Source organism: Melanerpes formicivorus, unplaced genomic scaffold, assembly GCF_026170545.1.
Source record: "Melanerpes formicivorus ecotype bairdi unplaced genomic scaffold, bMelFor1.0.p_v2 SCAF_139, whole genome shotgun sequence".
NCBI lineage: Eukaryota > Metazoa > Chordata > Aves > Piciformes > Picidae > Melanerpes > Melanerpes formicivorus.
This window is the reverse complement of record NW_027142491.1, coordinates 630775-647438: the sequence shown is the minus strand read 5'-3', so window position 1 is coordinate 647438 and position 16664 is coordinate 630775. Positions and strand designations below refer to the sequence as shown.

The 16664-nt window shown below is 61.0% G+C and overlaps 1 protein-coding gene across 5 annotated transcripts; it reads left to right on the top strand.

Annotated features, from left to right (window-relative positions):
* Positions 1–4171: 4171 nt before the first annotated feature.
* Positions 4172–15490, top strand: LOC137456824 (electroneutral sodium bicarbonate exchanger 1-like). 5 transcript variants are annotated; one of them, XM_068168463.1, is made up of 23 exons: positions 4172–4700; positions 5345–5423; positions 5590–5658; positions 6124–6259; positions 6495–6655; positions 6985–7331; positions 7463–7620; positions 7960–8047; positions 8302–8448; positions 8615–8706; positions 9167–9341; positions 9490–9623; positions 10161–10406; positions 10508–10613; positions 10802–10963; positions 11596–11709; positions 12069–12230; positions 12562–12813; positions 13161–13229; positions 13774–13947; positions 14039–14173; positions 14578–14666; positions 15179–15490. In XM_068168463.1, exons 1-23 carry the CDS (start codon positions 4653–4655, stop codon positions 15231–15233), a joined length of 3198 nt encoding a protein of 1065 aa, XP_068024564.1. In that variant the 5' UTR covers positions 4172–4652; the 3' UTR covers positions 15234–15490. The 5 variants fall into 5 exon arrangements, with proteins under 5 accessions (XP_068024564.1, XP_068024563.1, XP_068024560.1 ...); XM_068168462.1 differs by having other exon boundaries at positions 4647–5423; positions 6985–7116; positions 7243–7331; XM_068168459.1 differs by having other exon boundaries at positions 4647–5423.
* The last annotated feature ends 1174 nt before the right edge of the window (positions 15491–16664 follow it).

Here is a 16664-nt window from a genome sequence, read left to right as displayed (position 1 = left end):
AGAATAGAAGCATGATACAAGAAACTTACTGAGTCTCTTGTGTGTCTTTCTCTAAGTCATTCCTGCCAGGCTCCGCAGCCACCCGACTCAGTAAGCTGTGCCTGGGCTGAGCCCAAAGCCCAAGGACTTCCCCCAAAACCTGAAGAGAGCACAAGAACCATCTCTGCTTAACAGCTCCTTCCTGCAGAGCTGCAGGGAAATGGCAGGAGGAGAAGGAATCTTCCTGCTTTCCTGCCAGCTGCTGCCAGCGTGCCAGGGAAGAGACTTTGTGAGGACAGAGGTGAAGAAAAACACTTCCAGGGAAAAAGAAGGAAGAAGGAGGAAGAAAGGAGGCAGCAGCCCCAGGGCACAGTCTCCAGGCCTCCCCTGGCCTCTCCTGTCACTGCACAGCAGATTCAAAGGTGCAGTTCGAAGAGCTCCCTTACCCTCAGCTCACAGCCGGGGACAAGGGGAGGACAGTTCTGCATTCTGCAGCTTCCAGGGCGGTGGCAGAGCCAAAGCAAAGCCACAAGCAAGAAACATACAACCAAATGATGTAGATGTGGCCTTCAAGATCATCTAGATGCAAGCCCCTGCCATGGGCAGGGACCCCTCCCACCAGCCCAGGCTGCTCCAGGCCTCATCCAGCCTGGCCTGCAACCCCTCCAGGCAGGAGGCAGCCACAGCCTCCCTGGGCAGCCTGTGCCAGAGTCTCCCCTGCCTCACTCTCAACAATTTCTTCCTCCTCTCCACTCTCAATCTCTCCTCTCCCAGCTCAAAGCCATTGGCCCTGGGCCTGGCCCTCCCAGCCCTTGTCCAGAGTCCCTCCCCAGCTCTCCTGGAGCCCCTTCAGGCACTGGAGGGCTGCTCTAAGGTCTTGCTGGGGCCTTCTCCAGGCTGAACAGCCCCAACTCTCCCAGCCCTGCCCCATAGGGAAGGTTCTGCAGCCCTCTGGTATCTTTGTGGCCTCCTCTGGACCTGCTGCAGCAGTTCAACATCCAGAAGAAAGTGGAGAATGCATCAAAGGCAGCAGAGAACAATTTTGTGTTTGGAAGCAAGAGAAGGAGAGCAGGAATCAGAGAGTGCTCCGGGTGCCGCAGGGCTGGCAGCCCTTCTGCCACTGCTGCACCACAGCAGCACACACAGGGACACACTGAGGCTCAACACCAGCAGCCTCCCTCTGCCTGCAAAGTGCCCCTCCCTGTGCTGCTCTGGAGCTGCTCAGTGCCAGCAATGCAGCCAGGCTCACTGACAACATCCTCAGGGCTTTATTGGGAATGCTCCACATCACCACAAGCTGCTTCTGCCCACCTCTGTGCTGGCACATCCCACAGCCACATTGCCACTCCTCTCCTTCAAGGGCTTGGAGCCTGCCAGCTGCTTCCAATGTTCCTGAGCAGTTTTAGACTTCTATCCCCTCAGACCTCAGGCTGCTTTTGGTGGTGCTGCTGGCAGCATTCTACACAGTGCTTTCCACCCTCTCAGGCCAGATAGGAATTATAGCAGGAGCAGCCCTGCAAGAGTCCATCATGAGTTCTGGTCAGGGTCAGAGCCCTGCCATCCCCCCCTGCAGCCTTGCCCACACATTTGATTGTGCCACCACTGTGACTGCTGCTTCCTGTGGGATGCTCCACCCCAAAGATGCAAGTGGAGCAAACCACAGCAGACACCTCCCAGCTCCTCTTGCTGCCACCGCTCCCAGGCTTCCCCTGGGGAGGAGCAGCAGAGGTGGCACTTGAGGAGGGAGCAGCTGCTGCTGTGGCCACCAAAAGTGGGGCAGTGGCCAGCAGGGCTCACTTGCCTGACTGCCACTGATCACAGCCCCACTCTGCTCTCTCTAGGGAGCCACCCAGTTGGTTATGATCTGAGCTCTCCCCCACGATGTGGCAGCCTCTGCCCTCCTGGGTGTGCAGCCTCTGCCCTCCTGGGTGTGCAGCCTCAGCCAGGGAGCACACACACAGGCTCGGGGCTGCCCCTGGGCAGCAGGAGTGGGGCAGGAGATGTGGGGGGTCTGATGGTGAGGCTGGGTGGGTGCAGGGCAGCATCTTGGCACGCAGGCTGCAGGGCTGCCTGAGGCGTGGGAGGCTCTGTGTGTCCATGCAGAGCTCTGGGAGTCCTTTGGCCTCTGTGTGTGCGTGAGGGGCAGGGGAGCTGTGCGTGGAGCACGCAGAGCTGTGTCTGTGCCTCTGTGTGGGGGAAGGATCTGTGTCATGGACTCAGAGGAGCGGGTGGGGTGCCAATAAACCTTTCAAATCAAGTCCAAGCATGGCCCAGCACTGCCCCATGTGCCTCAGCACCATCGCTGCTGTGTCATGGGCTGAGGCTTAAGCCTTGAGCAAAGGACAGAGAGGAGCTCCAGGAGGTGCAGAGGGGTCCAGGTGTGAACAGGATCTTTGTAACCTTTGGGTATTTCATTCCCATCACTCTGTTCTCTGCCTCTATTTCAGCTGGCAGCCAGCCCAGCTCTTGCCTCTTCCCTTCCCTCTCTTCTCCCTGGATGCAGGCAGCTTCCTTCTCTGCTGTGGGGGGAGGATGGTTCCAGGCTTGGCTGTGCCCTTCAGGGCCAGACCAGGCCTTAGCTGTGGCCTTCAGGGCCAGACAACATTTTCCCTGTGCAGTTTTGTGCCTGAAAATAGTGTGGCCAGCAGGAGCAGGGAAGTCCTTGTGCCCTGTGCTCAGCACTGCTGAGGCCACACCTGGAGTCCTGTGTCCAGCTCTGGGCTCCTCAGGTCAGGAAAGAGGTTGAGCTGCTGGAAGGTGTCCAGAGAAGGGCAAGAAAGCTGGGGAGGGGTCTGGGGCACAGCCCTGTGAGGAGAGGCTGAGGGAGCTGGGGTTGCTTAGCCTGGAGAAGAGGAGGCTCAGGGGAGGCCTTCTTGCTCTCTCCAGCTCCCTGCAGGGAGGTTGTAGCCAGGAGGGGGTTGGGCTCTGCTCCCAGGCCCCCAGCACCAGAACAAGAGGACACAGTCTCAAGCTGTGCCAGGGGAGGTTCAGGCTGGATGTTAGGGAGAAATTCTTCCCAGCCAGAGAGATTGGCCCTGGGGATGTGCTGCCCAGGGAGGTGGTGGAGTCCCCATCCCTGGAGCTGTTCAAACAAGGCTTGGATGTGCCACTTGGAGCCACGGTTTAGTTGTCATGAGGTGCTGGGTGACAGCTTGGTCTTGATGCTCCTTGAGGTCTCTTCCAACCTTATTGATTCTATGCTTCTCCTCTGGGGGGAAGGGTCAGAGCCCTGGGGCTTATGGCAAACCCCAGGTGGGGGCAGAGAAGGAGTCCTGGGCTTTGGGTCTGCTTTGGAGGCGTGGAGAAGCCTTTGGGCTTTCGAGTCTCCCCCAGTGGCCATTCAGCAGAAGAGCTTTAGCTGCCCCCCAGCACACTTCCCACTGGAAGTGACAGAGTCAGACAAGCTGCGAGGAGCGAAGGCAACGTCCCAGAGAGATTTGCTTTCTTTAACCACTGTGAAAGGCATTTGAGAGCCTTTAGAGCCTGCCCCAGTGCCCATGGAGCCCAGACACCATGGCAGTGCCATCCTGCCCTGTCAGCTGCTGCCCCAGCACCAAGTGCTGCCTCACGTGGGGCTGGGTGCTGCCCCACAGCTGGGTGGTGCCCCATGGCACTGGGTGCTGCCCCATGGCTGGGTGCTGCCCCATGTGGGGCTGGGTGCTGCCCCACAGCTGGGTGCTGCCCTACGGCTGGGTGCTGCCCCATGGCACTGGGAGCTGTCCTACAGCTGGGTCTGCCCTACAGCTGGGTGCTGCCCCACGTGGGGCTGGGTGGTGCCCCATGGCTGGGTGCTGCCCCACGGCTGGGTGCTGCCTCACAGCTGGTTGCTGCCCCATGGCACTGGGTGCTGCCCCATGGCTGGGTGCTGCCCCATGGCACTGGGTGCTGCCCTACAGCTGGGTGCTGCCCCATGGCTGGGTGCTGCCCCATGGCACTGGGTGCTGCCCCATGGCTGGGTGCTGCCCCATGGCACTGGTGCTGCCCTACAGCTGGTTGCTGCCCCATGGCACTGGGTGCTGCCCCTGGCTGGGTGCTGCCCCATGGCACTGGGTGCTGCCTCACAGCCGGGTGCTGCCCCATGGCACTGGGTGCTGCCCCTGTGACAGGGGAAAGAAGAAGGGTTGAGAGTTGTGGATTTGTGTGGCTCAGTTGGAGTTTTCCTGTAGGAAACGCTGCCTGTGCAGTCTCTGTGCCCTCAGTGTCTCCCTAGGGCACCAGGGGCAGCAGTGCCAGCCCAGCACATGCCCACACGGCCCCACAGGCTGTGCCAGGCTCTGCCCCTGGCCCGGCTGCCTGGGCAGCCGCACTCAGGCCAGGCTGGCAGCGCTGTGTGGGCACAGGTCCTGGCCCTGCCCCAGCCACCCTGCCCTGTGGGAAGCCCTTGGTGCTGGGGGGCAGGCAGCAGCTCTCCTCTTGCCCTCCCAGCCCCTCCCTGCTCCCTGGCAGCAGATCTCAGCCCCTATGGAACAAAGGCAAACCAGGCCCTTAGGACTCCCACTGCCCAGATTATGAGGTCACCATGGGGCATCTCTGTCTCCACGGTGTTGGTGCTCCCTGGCAGCCACTTGAGCTTCAGCTCCTCTCCGTGAGGCCTGCTCTGGTGTGCTGGGGGAATCTGCCCCTTGGTTGCTCTCAAGGTGCAATTCTCTGCCAAGGCAGCCAGCGAGGCGAGGATGGACGAGAACGGAGGATACCAAATGGCCTCCCTGAAGGAGTTACTGGTAGCGTGGCTGGGGCTCTGCCCAGGGGCCCAGCATCCCCCCCAGACAGGGCAAAACTCTCCCCCACAGCCCAGAGGCATTTCCCCAGGGGGCAGAGGCATGGGCAGGAGGAGATGCTTTGCCCTGCTCTGCTTCGGCCTCGCTGCTCAGAGCAAGGAGGGGATGGGAAGGAAAACCTCCTGCAAGCCAAAGCTCCTACAAACCTCTCTCCAGCTCCCTGGGAGGAGGCTGGAGTGAGGCTGGTGTTGGTCTCCTCTCCCCAGCAACTAGTGACAGGATGGGAGGGAATGGGCTTCAGTGGTGCCAGGGGAGGTGTAGATTGGGCACGAGGAAAACTTCTCTCCCGAGAGGTCAGGCACTGGAACAGGCTGCCCAGGGAGCTGGTGGAGTTGCCATCCCTGCAGCTGTTCAGGAAGCTGTAGATGGGGTGCTTCAGGACACAGTTTAGTGGGCCTGGCAGCTGGCTTCTGCTTGCACTCGGGAACCTTAAAGGGCTTTGGCAGCCTTCCTTCACTCCACGGGTTTGGGTTTTCCTGGAGGAGGGGGCATGCAGAAATGTGACCCTGGGGGACTTGTGTGGCCACAGGGGTGGAGGAGGTAAAGGACCTCTAGAGAGCTTTGCCCCTCTTCTCCTTGCTGAGCAGGAATACGACGAAGAGGCGGTGATTGACCAGGGCAAATGGAGCAGCACTGCCAGCTTCCACTCTGAGCATCAGTTGCAAAGTAAGGCTGCAGAGAGAGCCTGGCAGAGGAGCCAGCAGCCCAGTGCCTTCTCCCAAGGCACCAAGGTGGTGCTTCCTCCTGGGCAGGGCTGCTCTGGCTGAACAGTGGCACTGCCTCCCCCATCTCTGCAGCATCAAGAGCTCTGCAAGTGACTCTTCTCTTGCAGGCCACCGTGCCCGGGACGTGGGGAGGAGGCGGGTGATGAGAAGCCGATCCCCCAGCTGTGGCAGGCAGGGTGAGTGCCCCCAGGCTGTTCCCTGAGCTCCTTGGGCTGTGTGCACCTGGGGGCTTCTGCAAGCAGCTCCCTGTGCCTGGCTTGTGTGGCTTGCTGCCCTCCCGAGGGAAATGGCAGCGTTTAGCAAGGCCTCCCTTCGCCAGGCTTTGCTCAGGAGGGGCTGGCAAGGCAGTGCCATGCATCATGGACTGAGGCTCCTCTTCCTGGGAGGGATCCTGGCCTTAAAAATGGCCCTGTGGGGAAGGGAAGGGAAGGGAGGCTGCCCACCCTGAGTCAGAGGTGGAGCAGATGCTGCTCCTGCTCCATGGCTCTGTGCAAGCCTGGGCAGAGGAGGAGTCCAGGGGAGAGGAGCCAGCCCAGCATCTGTGGCTGAGCTGGTGCTGAGCTGGTGGTCCCTTGGCATGAGAGCAGGACAGAGCTGGTTCAGGCAGGCTGAGAGCACAGAGCTTTGTCTTCTGCCCCCAGCCAGCCCAGCCCAGCGGGTGCAGGCCATCCTTGGGAGCCAGGAGGACGAGCAGCATGCTCCCCACAAACTCTTCTGCCAGATGGCTGAGCTCTGCGTGGCAGAGGGTGAAGCTGCTGAGTGGAAGGATGCAGCAAGGTAAAGCCCTGCTGCTGGCAGCGGTGCCAGAGGAGCCCTGGGCCAGCAGCGCTCAGAGCTCTTCTTTCCTCCCTGAGGGAAGCAAAGCTCTCACAGCTGCTGCTGCTGCTGCTGCTGCAGCTGCTGCTGCTGCCAGGAGCCTTCTTCTCTTGCTACCCCACAGCTCTCTCCAAGGGCTGCCAAAGCTGGGGGCACTTTTCCCATCCCTGGGGCTGATCACATCCTGTGTCTGCAGGTGGTTCAAGTTTGAGGAGGACCTGGAAGATGGCAGTGAATGCTGGAGCAAGCCCTACGTGGCCACACTCTCCCTGCCCAGCCTCTTGGAGCTGAGGAGCTTGATCAGCAGCGGCACAGTGCTGCTGGACATTGGTGCCAGCAGCATGGAAGAGATTGCAGGTAGCCTGCATTCTGTGTCCCTCTGGCAACAGCCCAACTCAGCTGCCTCTGGTGCCCTTCCCTCCCCAGTCAAACCCTGCCCCAATGGCAGGCTCCTACCCAGGAGTCCTGCTGTGGGTTTAAGCAGAGGCTGGGGGCCCAACCCTGGCACTGGGCTTTGCCTGCAGGGTGGGCTCCTCTTGGAAGCAATGTGTGGGGTTAGAGAAGCGACTGCAGAGCATTCTCCAGCCAAAGAGAAGCAGGAGGCAGGGCTTGGCAGGTCGCTCGTCGAAACAGGGCTGGGACTGGGGGTGTCTGCTCTGATGGCTTCTTTCCCTCTGCCCCCCCAGATGCCATCCTGCACCAGCAGGGACAGAGCTCAGGGCTTGATGAGCAGGCACGGGCGAGAGTGCGAGAAGTGCTTCTGCTGCAGCATCAGAGCAAGGAGAGGAAGAGCTTCCTGGCCAGGGCTGTGGCCCGAGGTGAGCTGTTCTCCAGGGCTCTGACAGCTGCTGAAGGCTTCTGCAGGGCTTGGGTCCCAGCAGGCTCACCCTGGCAGAGCCCTGGCAACCTGCCCACCTCTCCAAGTGCCTTTGTTCCCCTGCCAGTGTCAGCGCTCAGCCCTCAGCCTTCTGCAGACGCTGCTGTGGCTGAAGGAGAGAGGAAGCAGGAGAGCTCCACAACGGCTCTAGGCAAGGTGAGAGCCCTGCAGCTTTCTTCTGCCTTCAGGGCCAGATTGGCTCTGGCCAGGTGGCCCCAGGGAGGGCTGCAGAGCGTCGAGGGCTTTGCTCTCGGGGCAGCTGCCTGAGGATTGCTTCTTGTGCCCAGGAGGAGCTGCGCTTGCTGAAGAGGATTCCCAGCGGGGCCGAAGCCTGCAGCCTGCTCGTAGGGGAGCTGGGGGCCCTTCAGCAGCCCCTGCTGGCCTTTGTCCGCCTGGCCCAGGCTGTGCTGCTCCCGGGGCTGACCCAAGTGCCCATCCCAACCAGGTCTGAGTGAGAAGCACACAGCTTTGCTTTCCCAAGAGCCCCACGCCACGGCATCCAACTCCACGCACCAGTGGGGCTGCCAAGGGAACAAGCCCCCCCCTTCCCCCCCATCTCCTTGCCTTTGTGTCTCCCTTCCCTGCTGGAGCTTTGGTAGCCACCAGCCCATCTGAATGGCCCTTGGCCCAGACTGAGTGTGGGATCGATTCTGATGAATTTGGGAGTCGCTGCCTGTGTGTCCCCGCTGGAGCCAGACTCTGGTCTGGCAGCTCCTGGGGCTTTCCTTGGGTGCTCTTTGAGCAAGGACACCTTCTCCTGCCTCATGTTGCTTTTCTTGCCCAGGTTCCTGTTTGTTTTGCTGGGGCCAGCAGGAAAAGCCCAGCAGTACCACGAGGTCGGCAGGGCCATGGCTACTCTGATGACTGATGAGGTACCAGCAGATAAGGGAGCTCTGGGTCACCTCTGGCTTTAGGCTAAAGGCCGTGGGGTGCCCCTGGGGATGGGGACCTCGTGCAGGAGACCATTGCACCTCCCAGAGTGGGCAGGTGTTTGCTGTGGGGGAATGCTGCCTGCCCCCAGCAGGAACGATGGGGAAGATTCTCCTGCATTTAGGCAGGAGCTGATTGCCCTGGAGAGGGCATCCAAGGCGGGCTGTCCTCTCAGCAGCTTGCCTCCTGCTGGCAGGTCTTCCAAGAAGTTGCCTATAAAGGCAGGAAGCCAGGGGACCTGCTGGCTGGCCTGGCAGAGTTCCTGGAGCAGGTGAAGGTCTTGCCAGCAGGCCAGTGGGATCCCTCCATCCGAATCAAGCCCCCGGAAAAGGTCCCTCCCCAGGTGGGTGCCGCAGGGCGGGAGGCGGGAGGGGCAGGGGCAGCACGGCAGCGCGGCTGGGGATGTGCTGAGGGGGCCAGGCTCTCCAGGTGCCCCTCTGCCAGTCCCAGAGCCAGAGCAGGAGGAACGGTGACAGGTGGGCATCTGTACCTTGCTCCCATTTCCCCAGGAGAAAAGGAAGGTGCCAGGAGCTGCGGGTGGCAGTGCTGCGCCGAGCGAGCCGGCGAGACACACTGGGCCGGAGCTGGAGTGGACAGGAAGGTGATCTGAGCTTCCCCTGGCTGGCCTTGGTTCTGCTGGCCTTGGAAACTGAGGCTGCAGCTGCCCTTCCGGCAGGGCTCTGGCCTTAGCTGCTTCAGGCAGGGGCTGCACAGCACCACCTCGGTGCCCTGGGCCCGGCAGGGGGAGAGGTGGGCGGCTGGGCTCAGGCGCAGCGGCATCGCCCCTGCTTTGCTGGATTTGGGGTGGGGGCAGAGGGGTAGAGACCCCCAGGGAGAGCACTGCTGCTGCTGAGGGGCAGAGGGGAGGGGCTCTGGGCCGAGGCCTGCTTGTGCTGCAGGAGCTCTCCTGCCTGCCTCCCTTTCTCCTGGGTATAAAGCAGGCTCCAGCAGACTTCTGCTTTGCAGCCCTGCAAGTCACTCTGAGCTTGTGGCTGCCCTTGTGCAGCAGAGAGCTCCACAGCCCCTCCCGCAGCACACTCAGCCTCCCTTCTTGCCTCCAGGTTCTGCGGAGGTTTCATCCAGGACGTGAAGCGCAAAGTGCCCTGGTTCTGGAGCGACTTTCGGGACGCCTTCAGCCTGCAGTGCCTGGCGTCCGTCCTCTTCCTCTACTGCGCCGGCATGTCCCCTGTCATCACCTTCGGCGGCCTGCTGGGGGAGGCGACCGAGGGCTGCATGGTGAGCAGCTCTCTCTGCTGGCTGGCAGGGCAGAGGGAGGGCCCACCCTCGGGCACAAGTCCCTGCTGCGCTCACTTGGCTTTGCTGGGGGGTGTGGGCTTGCCCTGCATGATCTGCTTAGTGCCTGCTGCCTCTCTCCCCCGGGCAGAGTGCCATGGAGTCCCTGATGGGTGCCTGCCTGTGCGGCGTGGTCTATTGCCTCTTTGCTGGGCAGCCTCTCACCATCCTCGGCAGCACCGGACCCATCCTTGTCTTTGAGAAGATCATCTACCACTTCTGCAAGTAAGGCTGGCTGCCACAGCCAGGGGCTGGCAGAGGCTGCAGCAGGAGACAGGGAGGAGGAAAAGATGCTTGGGCCGTGCTGTTCCGGGTGGCACTTGTGAGGTCTCAGTTGTCTCCGGTGTCAGAGCTTTGCAGGCTGCTGCTGCTTTACTAGCTGGTGGTGCAGGGGCTCTGGAGGGCGGAGACGGGGAGTCGTGGGGGTGGGTTGGCAGCAGGTGACTGGGCACAAACCCAGCCAGCGCTGGTGTTCGGGCATGAGAGTGAGGTGAGACCACAGCACCTCCCACAGCCGGCGCCTGACCTCCACTAGCCCCCAGGGCCTTAACCCAACTGCTGCTAAGTCCTTGGCCTCTCCTCGCGCGGGTCCAGAGCCCAGGCTGCAGCCCCGAGGCTGTCTGTGGCACTTGCTGGAGACTGCCTCCCCCCCGCCCCCAGCCTGGCCACGCTCCTAAACTGCTCTGAGGTTTGCCCAGGGCAGGCAGAGCTGGCAGCCCCTTGCTGGCCTCTCCCCCTTCCCACCTGGCTTTGGTTCCCCAGGGAGCAGGCGCTCTCCTACCTGTCCCTGCGGGCGTGCATCGGGCTCTGGACCACCTTCTTCTCCCTGGTGCTGGTGGTGACCGACGCCAGCTCCCTGGTGCGCTACATCACTCGCTTCACCGAGGAGACCTACGCCTCCCTCATCTGCCTCATCTTCATCTACGAGGCTCTGGAGAAGCTGAGTCAGCTGCGAGTCACCTACCCTGTGCACACGCCCGGCGCCCTCGCCAGCTACACCAACTCCAGGTGAGTGCTGCCCTGCTAAAGGCTGCTGCCTCTGGCCAGGAGCTCAGGGCTGCCTCTCCTTTGCCTTTTCCTTACCCCTCTCCTGGCTTCTCTCCTGCCAGCTGCGAGTGTGTGGCACCAGCCCAGCCCAGCCTCGAAACCCTGCGTTTCTGGGAGAGCAGCAAGCTCGACGTGCCTGGCATCGCCTGGCACAACCTCACCGTGACTGTGAGTGCCCCGAGCCACTGCTTCCTCGTGCCGCCGCCAGGGGGCATCCCCCCGGTGCACAAGGCAGAGCCCTTGCGCTGCGGAGGGGCTGCCAAGCGTGCTGCTGCCAGATCCTCCTCACCCCCTCCTTACCCAGCGTGTCCTGGCCACACCTTCACCGCCTGTGTCCCGACTCTCTGTCTCTCCAGGAGTGCCGGCACTTGCGGGGAGAGTTCCGAGGCCCTGCCTGTGGGCCCCATGGCCCCTACGTGCCTAATGTCTTCTTCTGGTGCTGCATCCTCCTCTTCTCCACCTTTGCCCTGGCCAGCTTCCTGAAGAACCTGAGGAGCAGCCCTTTCTTCACCACCAAAGTAGCAACAGTCTCCACCCTCCTTTCCCCAAGCAGTCTCCACCACCACTTGGTCAAGCTGGGAAATGCCAAGCTGGAAGAGAAGCTCTGCACCGCCTCGGATTCCCCCCCCCCGGCCCCCCCCCCCCCGCTGCTTTCTGTGGATGAAAACGGCTCACAGCCTTTCCCACCTGTCCTACCCCCTACCCCAGGGCCCCTTCTGTGTTCTCTGTTTTCCCTTTCGGGGGGGGGAAATTGGGTCTTCCACAGTTAGCTTTGGTTTACCCCCACCCCCCAACCCGTGCCTTGCCTGCTCGGGGGCAAAGTTGTTTCAAACGCAGAGCTGCCCTGGACAAAGCCCCAGCTGCTCCCCCTGAGGCAGGAAGGGAGCTGCAGAGCCTTATGCCATCGTGGCTGCAGTGGCAATAGATCTGCTAAAGGCTTGAATTCCAGCAGCCCTTGCCCACTTCATTCAGCTCTTCCCATGCCTGGGCCCAGCTCTCACAGCCACAGCATGTCGGCAAGGGAGGAGGCTGCAGGCGCTGCGGGGGGATTTGCTGCCCCGGCCTTGGGGGTGTCGATGGCCCCAGCTTCTCCGTGCCCCGGTGTGGCCCCGCTGGCAGTGCCCCCCTCAGCTCTGTTCTTCTCCCCTAGGTGCGCTCCCTCATCAGTGACTTTGCTGTTTTCCTCACCCTGGTCACCATGGTGCTGACCGACTACCTGGTTGGGATCCCCTCGCCCAAGCTCCACGTGCCCAGTGAGATCAAGGTAATGAGGCTGCCTGGCTTGGAACTGGCTTCAGCCCTCGGGGCTGCCGCAAGGGAGGGGATGGCAGGGCAGGCTGGGGCTGGGCCTGCAGGACATGCTGCTGCTCTGCCCATCTCCTCCTGTGCCTCCAAGGCACGCTTTCTTTCTGGAAATGAGAAGGCAGCCCCAAAGCTGGGCACCTCCAGGAGAAGTAGCTGCAGGTGCCTGCAGAGAGGCCGCCGGCACTGCTGGAGCCCACCAGAGAGGGTGACCTGAAGCCAAGGCTGGGAGATGCTGTGCCTCAGGAGGGGAGAGGCAAAATGCAAGGCAGGGCAGTGTCTGGGCTGAGAGCTGCTGCTGAGGCCTGTGCTTTGCTGCAGCTGACCAGGGACGACCGCGGGTGGTTCATCAGCCCCCTAGGACCCAACCCCGTGTGGACAGTGTTCGCTGCGCTCATCCCAGCTCTGCTCTGCACCGTCCTGATCTTCATGGACCAGCACATCACGGTTGCTATCGTCAACAGGAAGGACCACAAGCTGAAGGTAAGAGGCTGCAAGAGATGAGCCCGTCCCGCCCCGCCCTGGGCTGCAGCCAGCATCGGGCTGGGTGGCAGGATGCTCTCCTGCAGCAGTGGTGCCCCAGGGAGCAAAGCCCAGGGCAGCTGAGACGAGCGCTCTGCTGCAGCAGCACATGGAGCTGGGTGCAGGAGGGAAGCGTGCTGTGCTTGTGAAGTGGTGGCGGCAGCCGCGGGAAGGAAGCCTTGTGCTGTGCTGCCAGGAGCGGCTCAAGCAGGGGCAGAGTCTGACTGCTGAGGCTGCCCTTGCTCTTGTGCTGTGGGCTGCTCTGCTCCTTCTTTTGCTGCCTTCCTTGCAGAAAGGATGTGGCTACCACCTGGACCTCTTTGTGGTGTCTGTGCTGCTGGGGGTGTGCTCCCTGATGGGCCTGCCCTGGTTTGTGGCTGCCACTGTGCTGTCCATCACCCACGTGAACAGCCTCAAGGTGGAGTCTGCCGGCTCAGCTCCAGGAGAGCAACCCAGGTTCCTGGGGGTGCGAGAGCAGAGAGTCACTGGCTTGATGGTCTTTGTGCTCATGGGCTGCTCTGTCTTCCTGACCTCGGTGTTAAAGGTGAGAGGGCAATGCCAAGCCCCGACCGGCACCGGCTTTGTGGCACTGACACACACACCTCCCAGCGCCTCTCCAGCCCCCGGGAGCTGTGGAGCGGAGGAGGAGGCGACCCCCGACCCTGGGGCTTGACCTGTGCCGGGAAGCAGCTTGGGCTTTGCTTTGCAGCCCTTCGGCCCCCACTGGGGTGCGCTGGAGGCGAGCGAGCGGCGCCCAGAGCTTTGGCTTCCAGCTGCCTTTCAGGGCCAGCCCTGCTGGGGGTTCAGGCGGCTGCGGGCAGTGCCCGCAGAGCAGGGTGCTGAGCCTGCCAGTGCCACGTCAGGCACAGACCGTTGCCTTCTCCTCCGCAGCTCATCCCCATGCCTGTGCTTTACGGCATCTTCCTCTACATGGGTGTGTCGTCGCTCCGAGGACTCCAGGTAGTGCCTCAGCGGCAGCCTGCAGCACGGCTGCTCCCTGCTGCCGCCTCTGCCCGGCAGCAAGGCCAACGCGGGGCCGCGGCAGAGGCTCTCTGCGAGCGCGCAGGGAAAGCCTTTGCTGTGAGGGAGAGGTGGGTGGGGGCCCAGGAGATCTCTGGGGCTGGGAGCAGCGGTTCCTCAGCGTGCTCGGGTCAGGGGCTAGGGCAGGGCAGGGTTTGCTCAGGTGGAAATGGGGGAACTCGGTGCCCAGGGAAGGCAGCTTCCACCGCTGCCGGCAGCGCTTGCAGGGGCATTCGGTGGGCCAGGAAAGGCAGAGAAGAGAGCCGCACGGAGGAAGGGCAGGTCGGTGGCAGCTCCCGTGGGCAAGCCGGCTGGTAGCTGGAGGGGAGGGAAAGTGGCTGCTGCTGCCCCCAGGAGGAGCGTCCAGAGCGGCTGCCAGGCCTTGTGCTTTCAAGCGGCATCCTGCAAAGAGCCTCCAGGTGTCAGCAGGGCCAGGAAGCTTCTGCGGTGCTAAGCTGGCAGCTCTTGGCCTGTGCCTTTGCAGTTCTTCAAGCGCTTGCTGCTGGTTCTGATGCCAAGCAAGCACCAGCCGGACTTCCTCTACCTGCGGCACGTCCCCCTGCGCAAGGTGCACCTCTTCACCTTCATCCAGGTCCTCTGCCTCACCCTGCTCTGCCTCATCAAGATGTCCCCTGCTGCCCTCATCTTCCCCCTGCTGGTAAGAGCTGCTGCTGCTCAGCAGGCCGTGTCTGCAGCGAGGTGGAAGGCTCAGCTCTGGCCTCACCCTATCTCCCCTCCTGTCTGTGAAGGATTTGGCTCTGGTCTTGGTGCGGAAGGCGATGGACTTCTGGTTCTCCAAGCGGGAGCTCAGCCTGCTGGATGACCTTCTGCCGGAGAGGAGGAAGAAGGAGGAGAGTGCCAAGACTGAAGGCCAGCAAGAAGAGGTAAGGCCTGCTGGGTGCCCGGGGCTGGGCCTCTCCCTCAGGCTGGCAGGTTGCCTGTTCCTAGCACAGCTTCTCCTGACATGTTGGGAGACCATCAGAACTCCAAGGGAGCTGATCCTAAGGGCCTGGATCCCGCTTCAACCCCTTGAGTCAGCACTGAGCTTCCCCCTCGGGGAGCGTTCTCAGTCAGTCGTTTCTCATCAAGATGATGATTGTCCTTTTGCCAGGACAGTGCCTTTAACCCTCCCCAGGGGCTGGCAGCGAGCTCTGCACCCTGCTGCACTGCCAGCGGAAGCTGCCACGGCTCAGCAGCAGAGGGCAGCAGGCAGAGATGTTCCTGGCTCTTGAGTTTCTCTCCGCCCCGAGCCAAGGCAGCCAGCTTGATTTGTCCCCTTTCATGGCAGGAAACCATGGAAGCTGCTGGTCCCAATCCAGTTCAGCTGGAGCTGGGGAGCACAGGCGACTTGGATCCCCCAGAGCAAAGCAGGGAGAGGTAAAGCCCCAGCAAGGGCCAGGACCCCCAGCAAGATTAGCTGGGAGGTGTCTGCTGTGGTTTGCTCCACTTGCATCTTTGGGGTGGAGCATCCCACAGGAAGCAGCAGTCACAGTGGTGGCACAATCAAATGTGTGGGCAAGGCTGCAGGGGGGGATGGCAGGGCTCTGACCCTGACCAGAACTCATGCTGGACCCCAAAACTGGCATCATCAGGGACCTGAGAGTAGCTGCAGATCCTCCTTGTGAAAGAGGTGGAGCTGCAGGCAGGATCTGTGCCAGCTGTGGCTCAGGAGCCCAGTCCAGGGCTAAGCACCGAGAAGAGCCACTCCATGGAGCTGTTGCTCTGCAGCTCTCAGCCTTGCCCCTCACAACTCCTCCTCCAGCCAAGCCTCCCATGCTTCTGCTGGGCTTTGATTCTCCAGGTCCCCTGTTCCTCTTGCCAAGGCTGCTAATGCCCTTGGTGACCTCAGTTCCCCTCCCCACGACTGCCATGGAAATCCTCTCTTGCAGGGCTGCTCCTGCTGTAATCCTTATCCAGGCTGAGAGGGTGGGAAGCACTGTGTAGAAGGCTGCCAGCACCACCAGCAGCAGCAGTCTGAGTTCTGGGGAGAAAGGAGCCGAGAACTGCTCAGGAGTGCCCGAAGCAGCTGGCAGACCCCATGCCCTTGAAGCAGAGGAGAACATCACAGGCTCCAGCCCTTCACACAGTGCTCCCTGCACCTTCCTCTGCTTCTGAACTCCAGTGTTTCAGACTCTCTTGTTATGAACTCTGTTGTTGTTGACTCTGTTGTTATAAACTTATAAACTATTGCTTATACACTTTCTTGTTTTAAACTTTGTTGTTAGGAACTCTACTGGTTCTAAACTCCATTGTTATAAGCTCTGGTGTTGGGAGCTCTGTTGCTTTAGACTCTGTTGCTTTAGACTCTGTTGTTAGACTCTGTTGTTGAGACAGAGATCAGGGACCATCAGGTTGAGTGCCTGTGGGTGAGAATTAGAGGGAAGACCGGCAGGGCAGACATCCTGGTTGGAGTCTGTTATAGACCACCCAACCAGGAGGAAGAAGTTGATGAAGCATTCTATAGGCAGCTAGAGGCTGTCTCAATCACCAGACCTTGTTCTCATGGGCGACTTCAACCTGCCTGACATCTGCTGGGATCTCAACACAGCAGAGAGAAGGCAGTCTGGGAGGTTCTGAGAGTGCATGGAGGACAGCTTCTCATCCCTGGTGCTGCAAGAGCCTAGCAGGGGCAAGGCTATGCTTGACCTCCTCTTCACCAACAGGGAAGGGCTGGTGGGGATGTGGTGGTTGGAGGGTGTTTGGGTCCAGTGACCACGAGATAATTGAATTCTCGGTTTTGGTCAAGCCAAGAGGGGCAGCAAGAAGACCTCCACTCTGGACTGCCGGAGGGCAGACTTCGGGTTACTCAAGGAACTAACTCAGAGGGTTCCTTGGGATAAAGCCCTTAAAAACAAAGGGGTCCAGGAGGGCTGGGCCTGCTTCAATGAAGAATTGTTGAAGGCTCAGGGACAGGCTGTGCCAATGTGCCGGAAGATGAGCCGCCGGGGCAGCCGGCCAGCCTGGATGGGTAATGAACTCTTAATAGAGCTAAGGGAAGAAAAGAGGGTGTATCACCTTTGGAAGAGAGGGGAGGCAACCCACAGAATGTTTAAGGATGTTACTAAATCATGTAGGAAGAAAATTAGGGAGGCAAAAGCACATTTGGAGCTTAGCCTGGCCTCTGCTGTGAAGGACAACAAAAAGTCCTTCTATAAATACATTAATAGCAAGAGGAAGGGCAAGGACAACCTCCACTCCTTGGTTGACATGGAGGGGAACGTTGTAACAAAGGATGAGGAAAAGGCAGAGGTACTTAACACCTTCTTTGCCTCAATTTTTACTAGCAGGACAGAACATCTTCCAGACAGCTGGCCTGCAGAGCTGGCAGAAGGAGCCAGGGAGCAGCATAGTTCCCCCTGTGATCCAGGAGCAGGT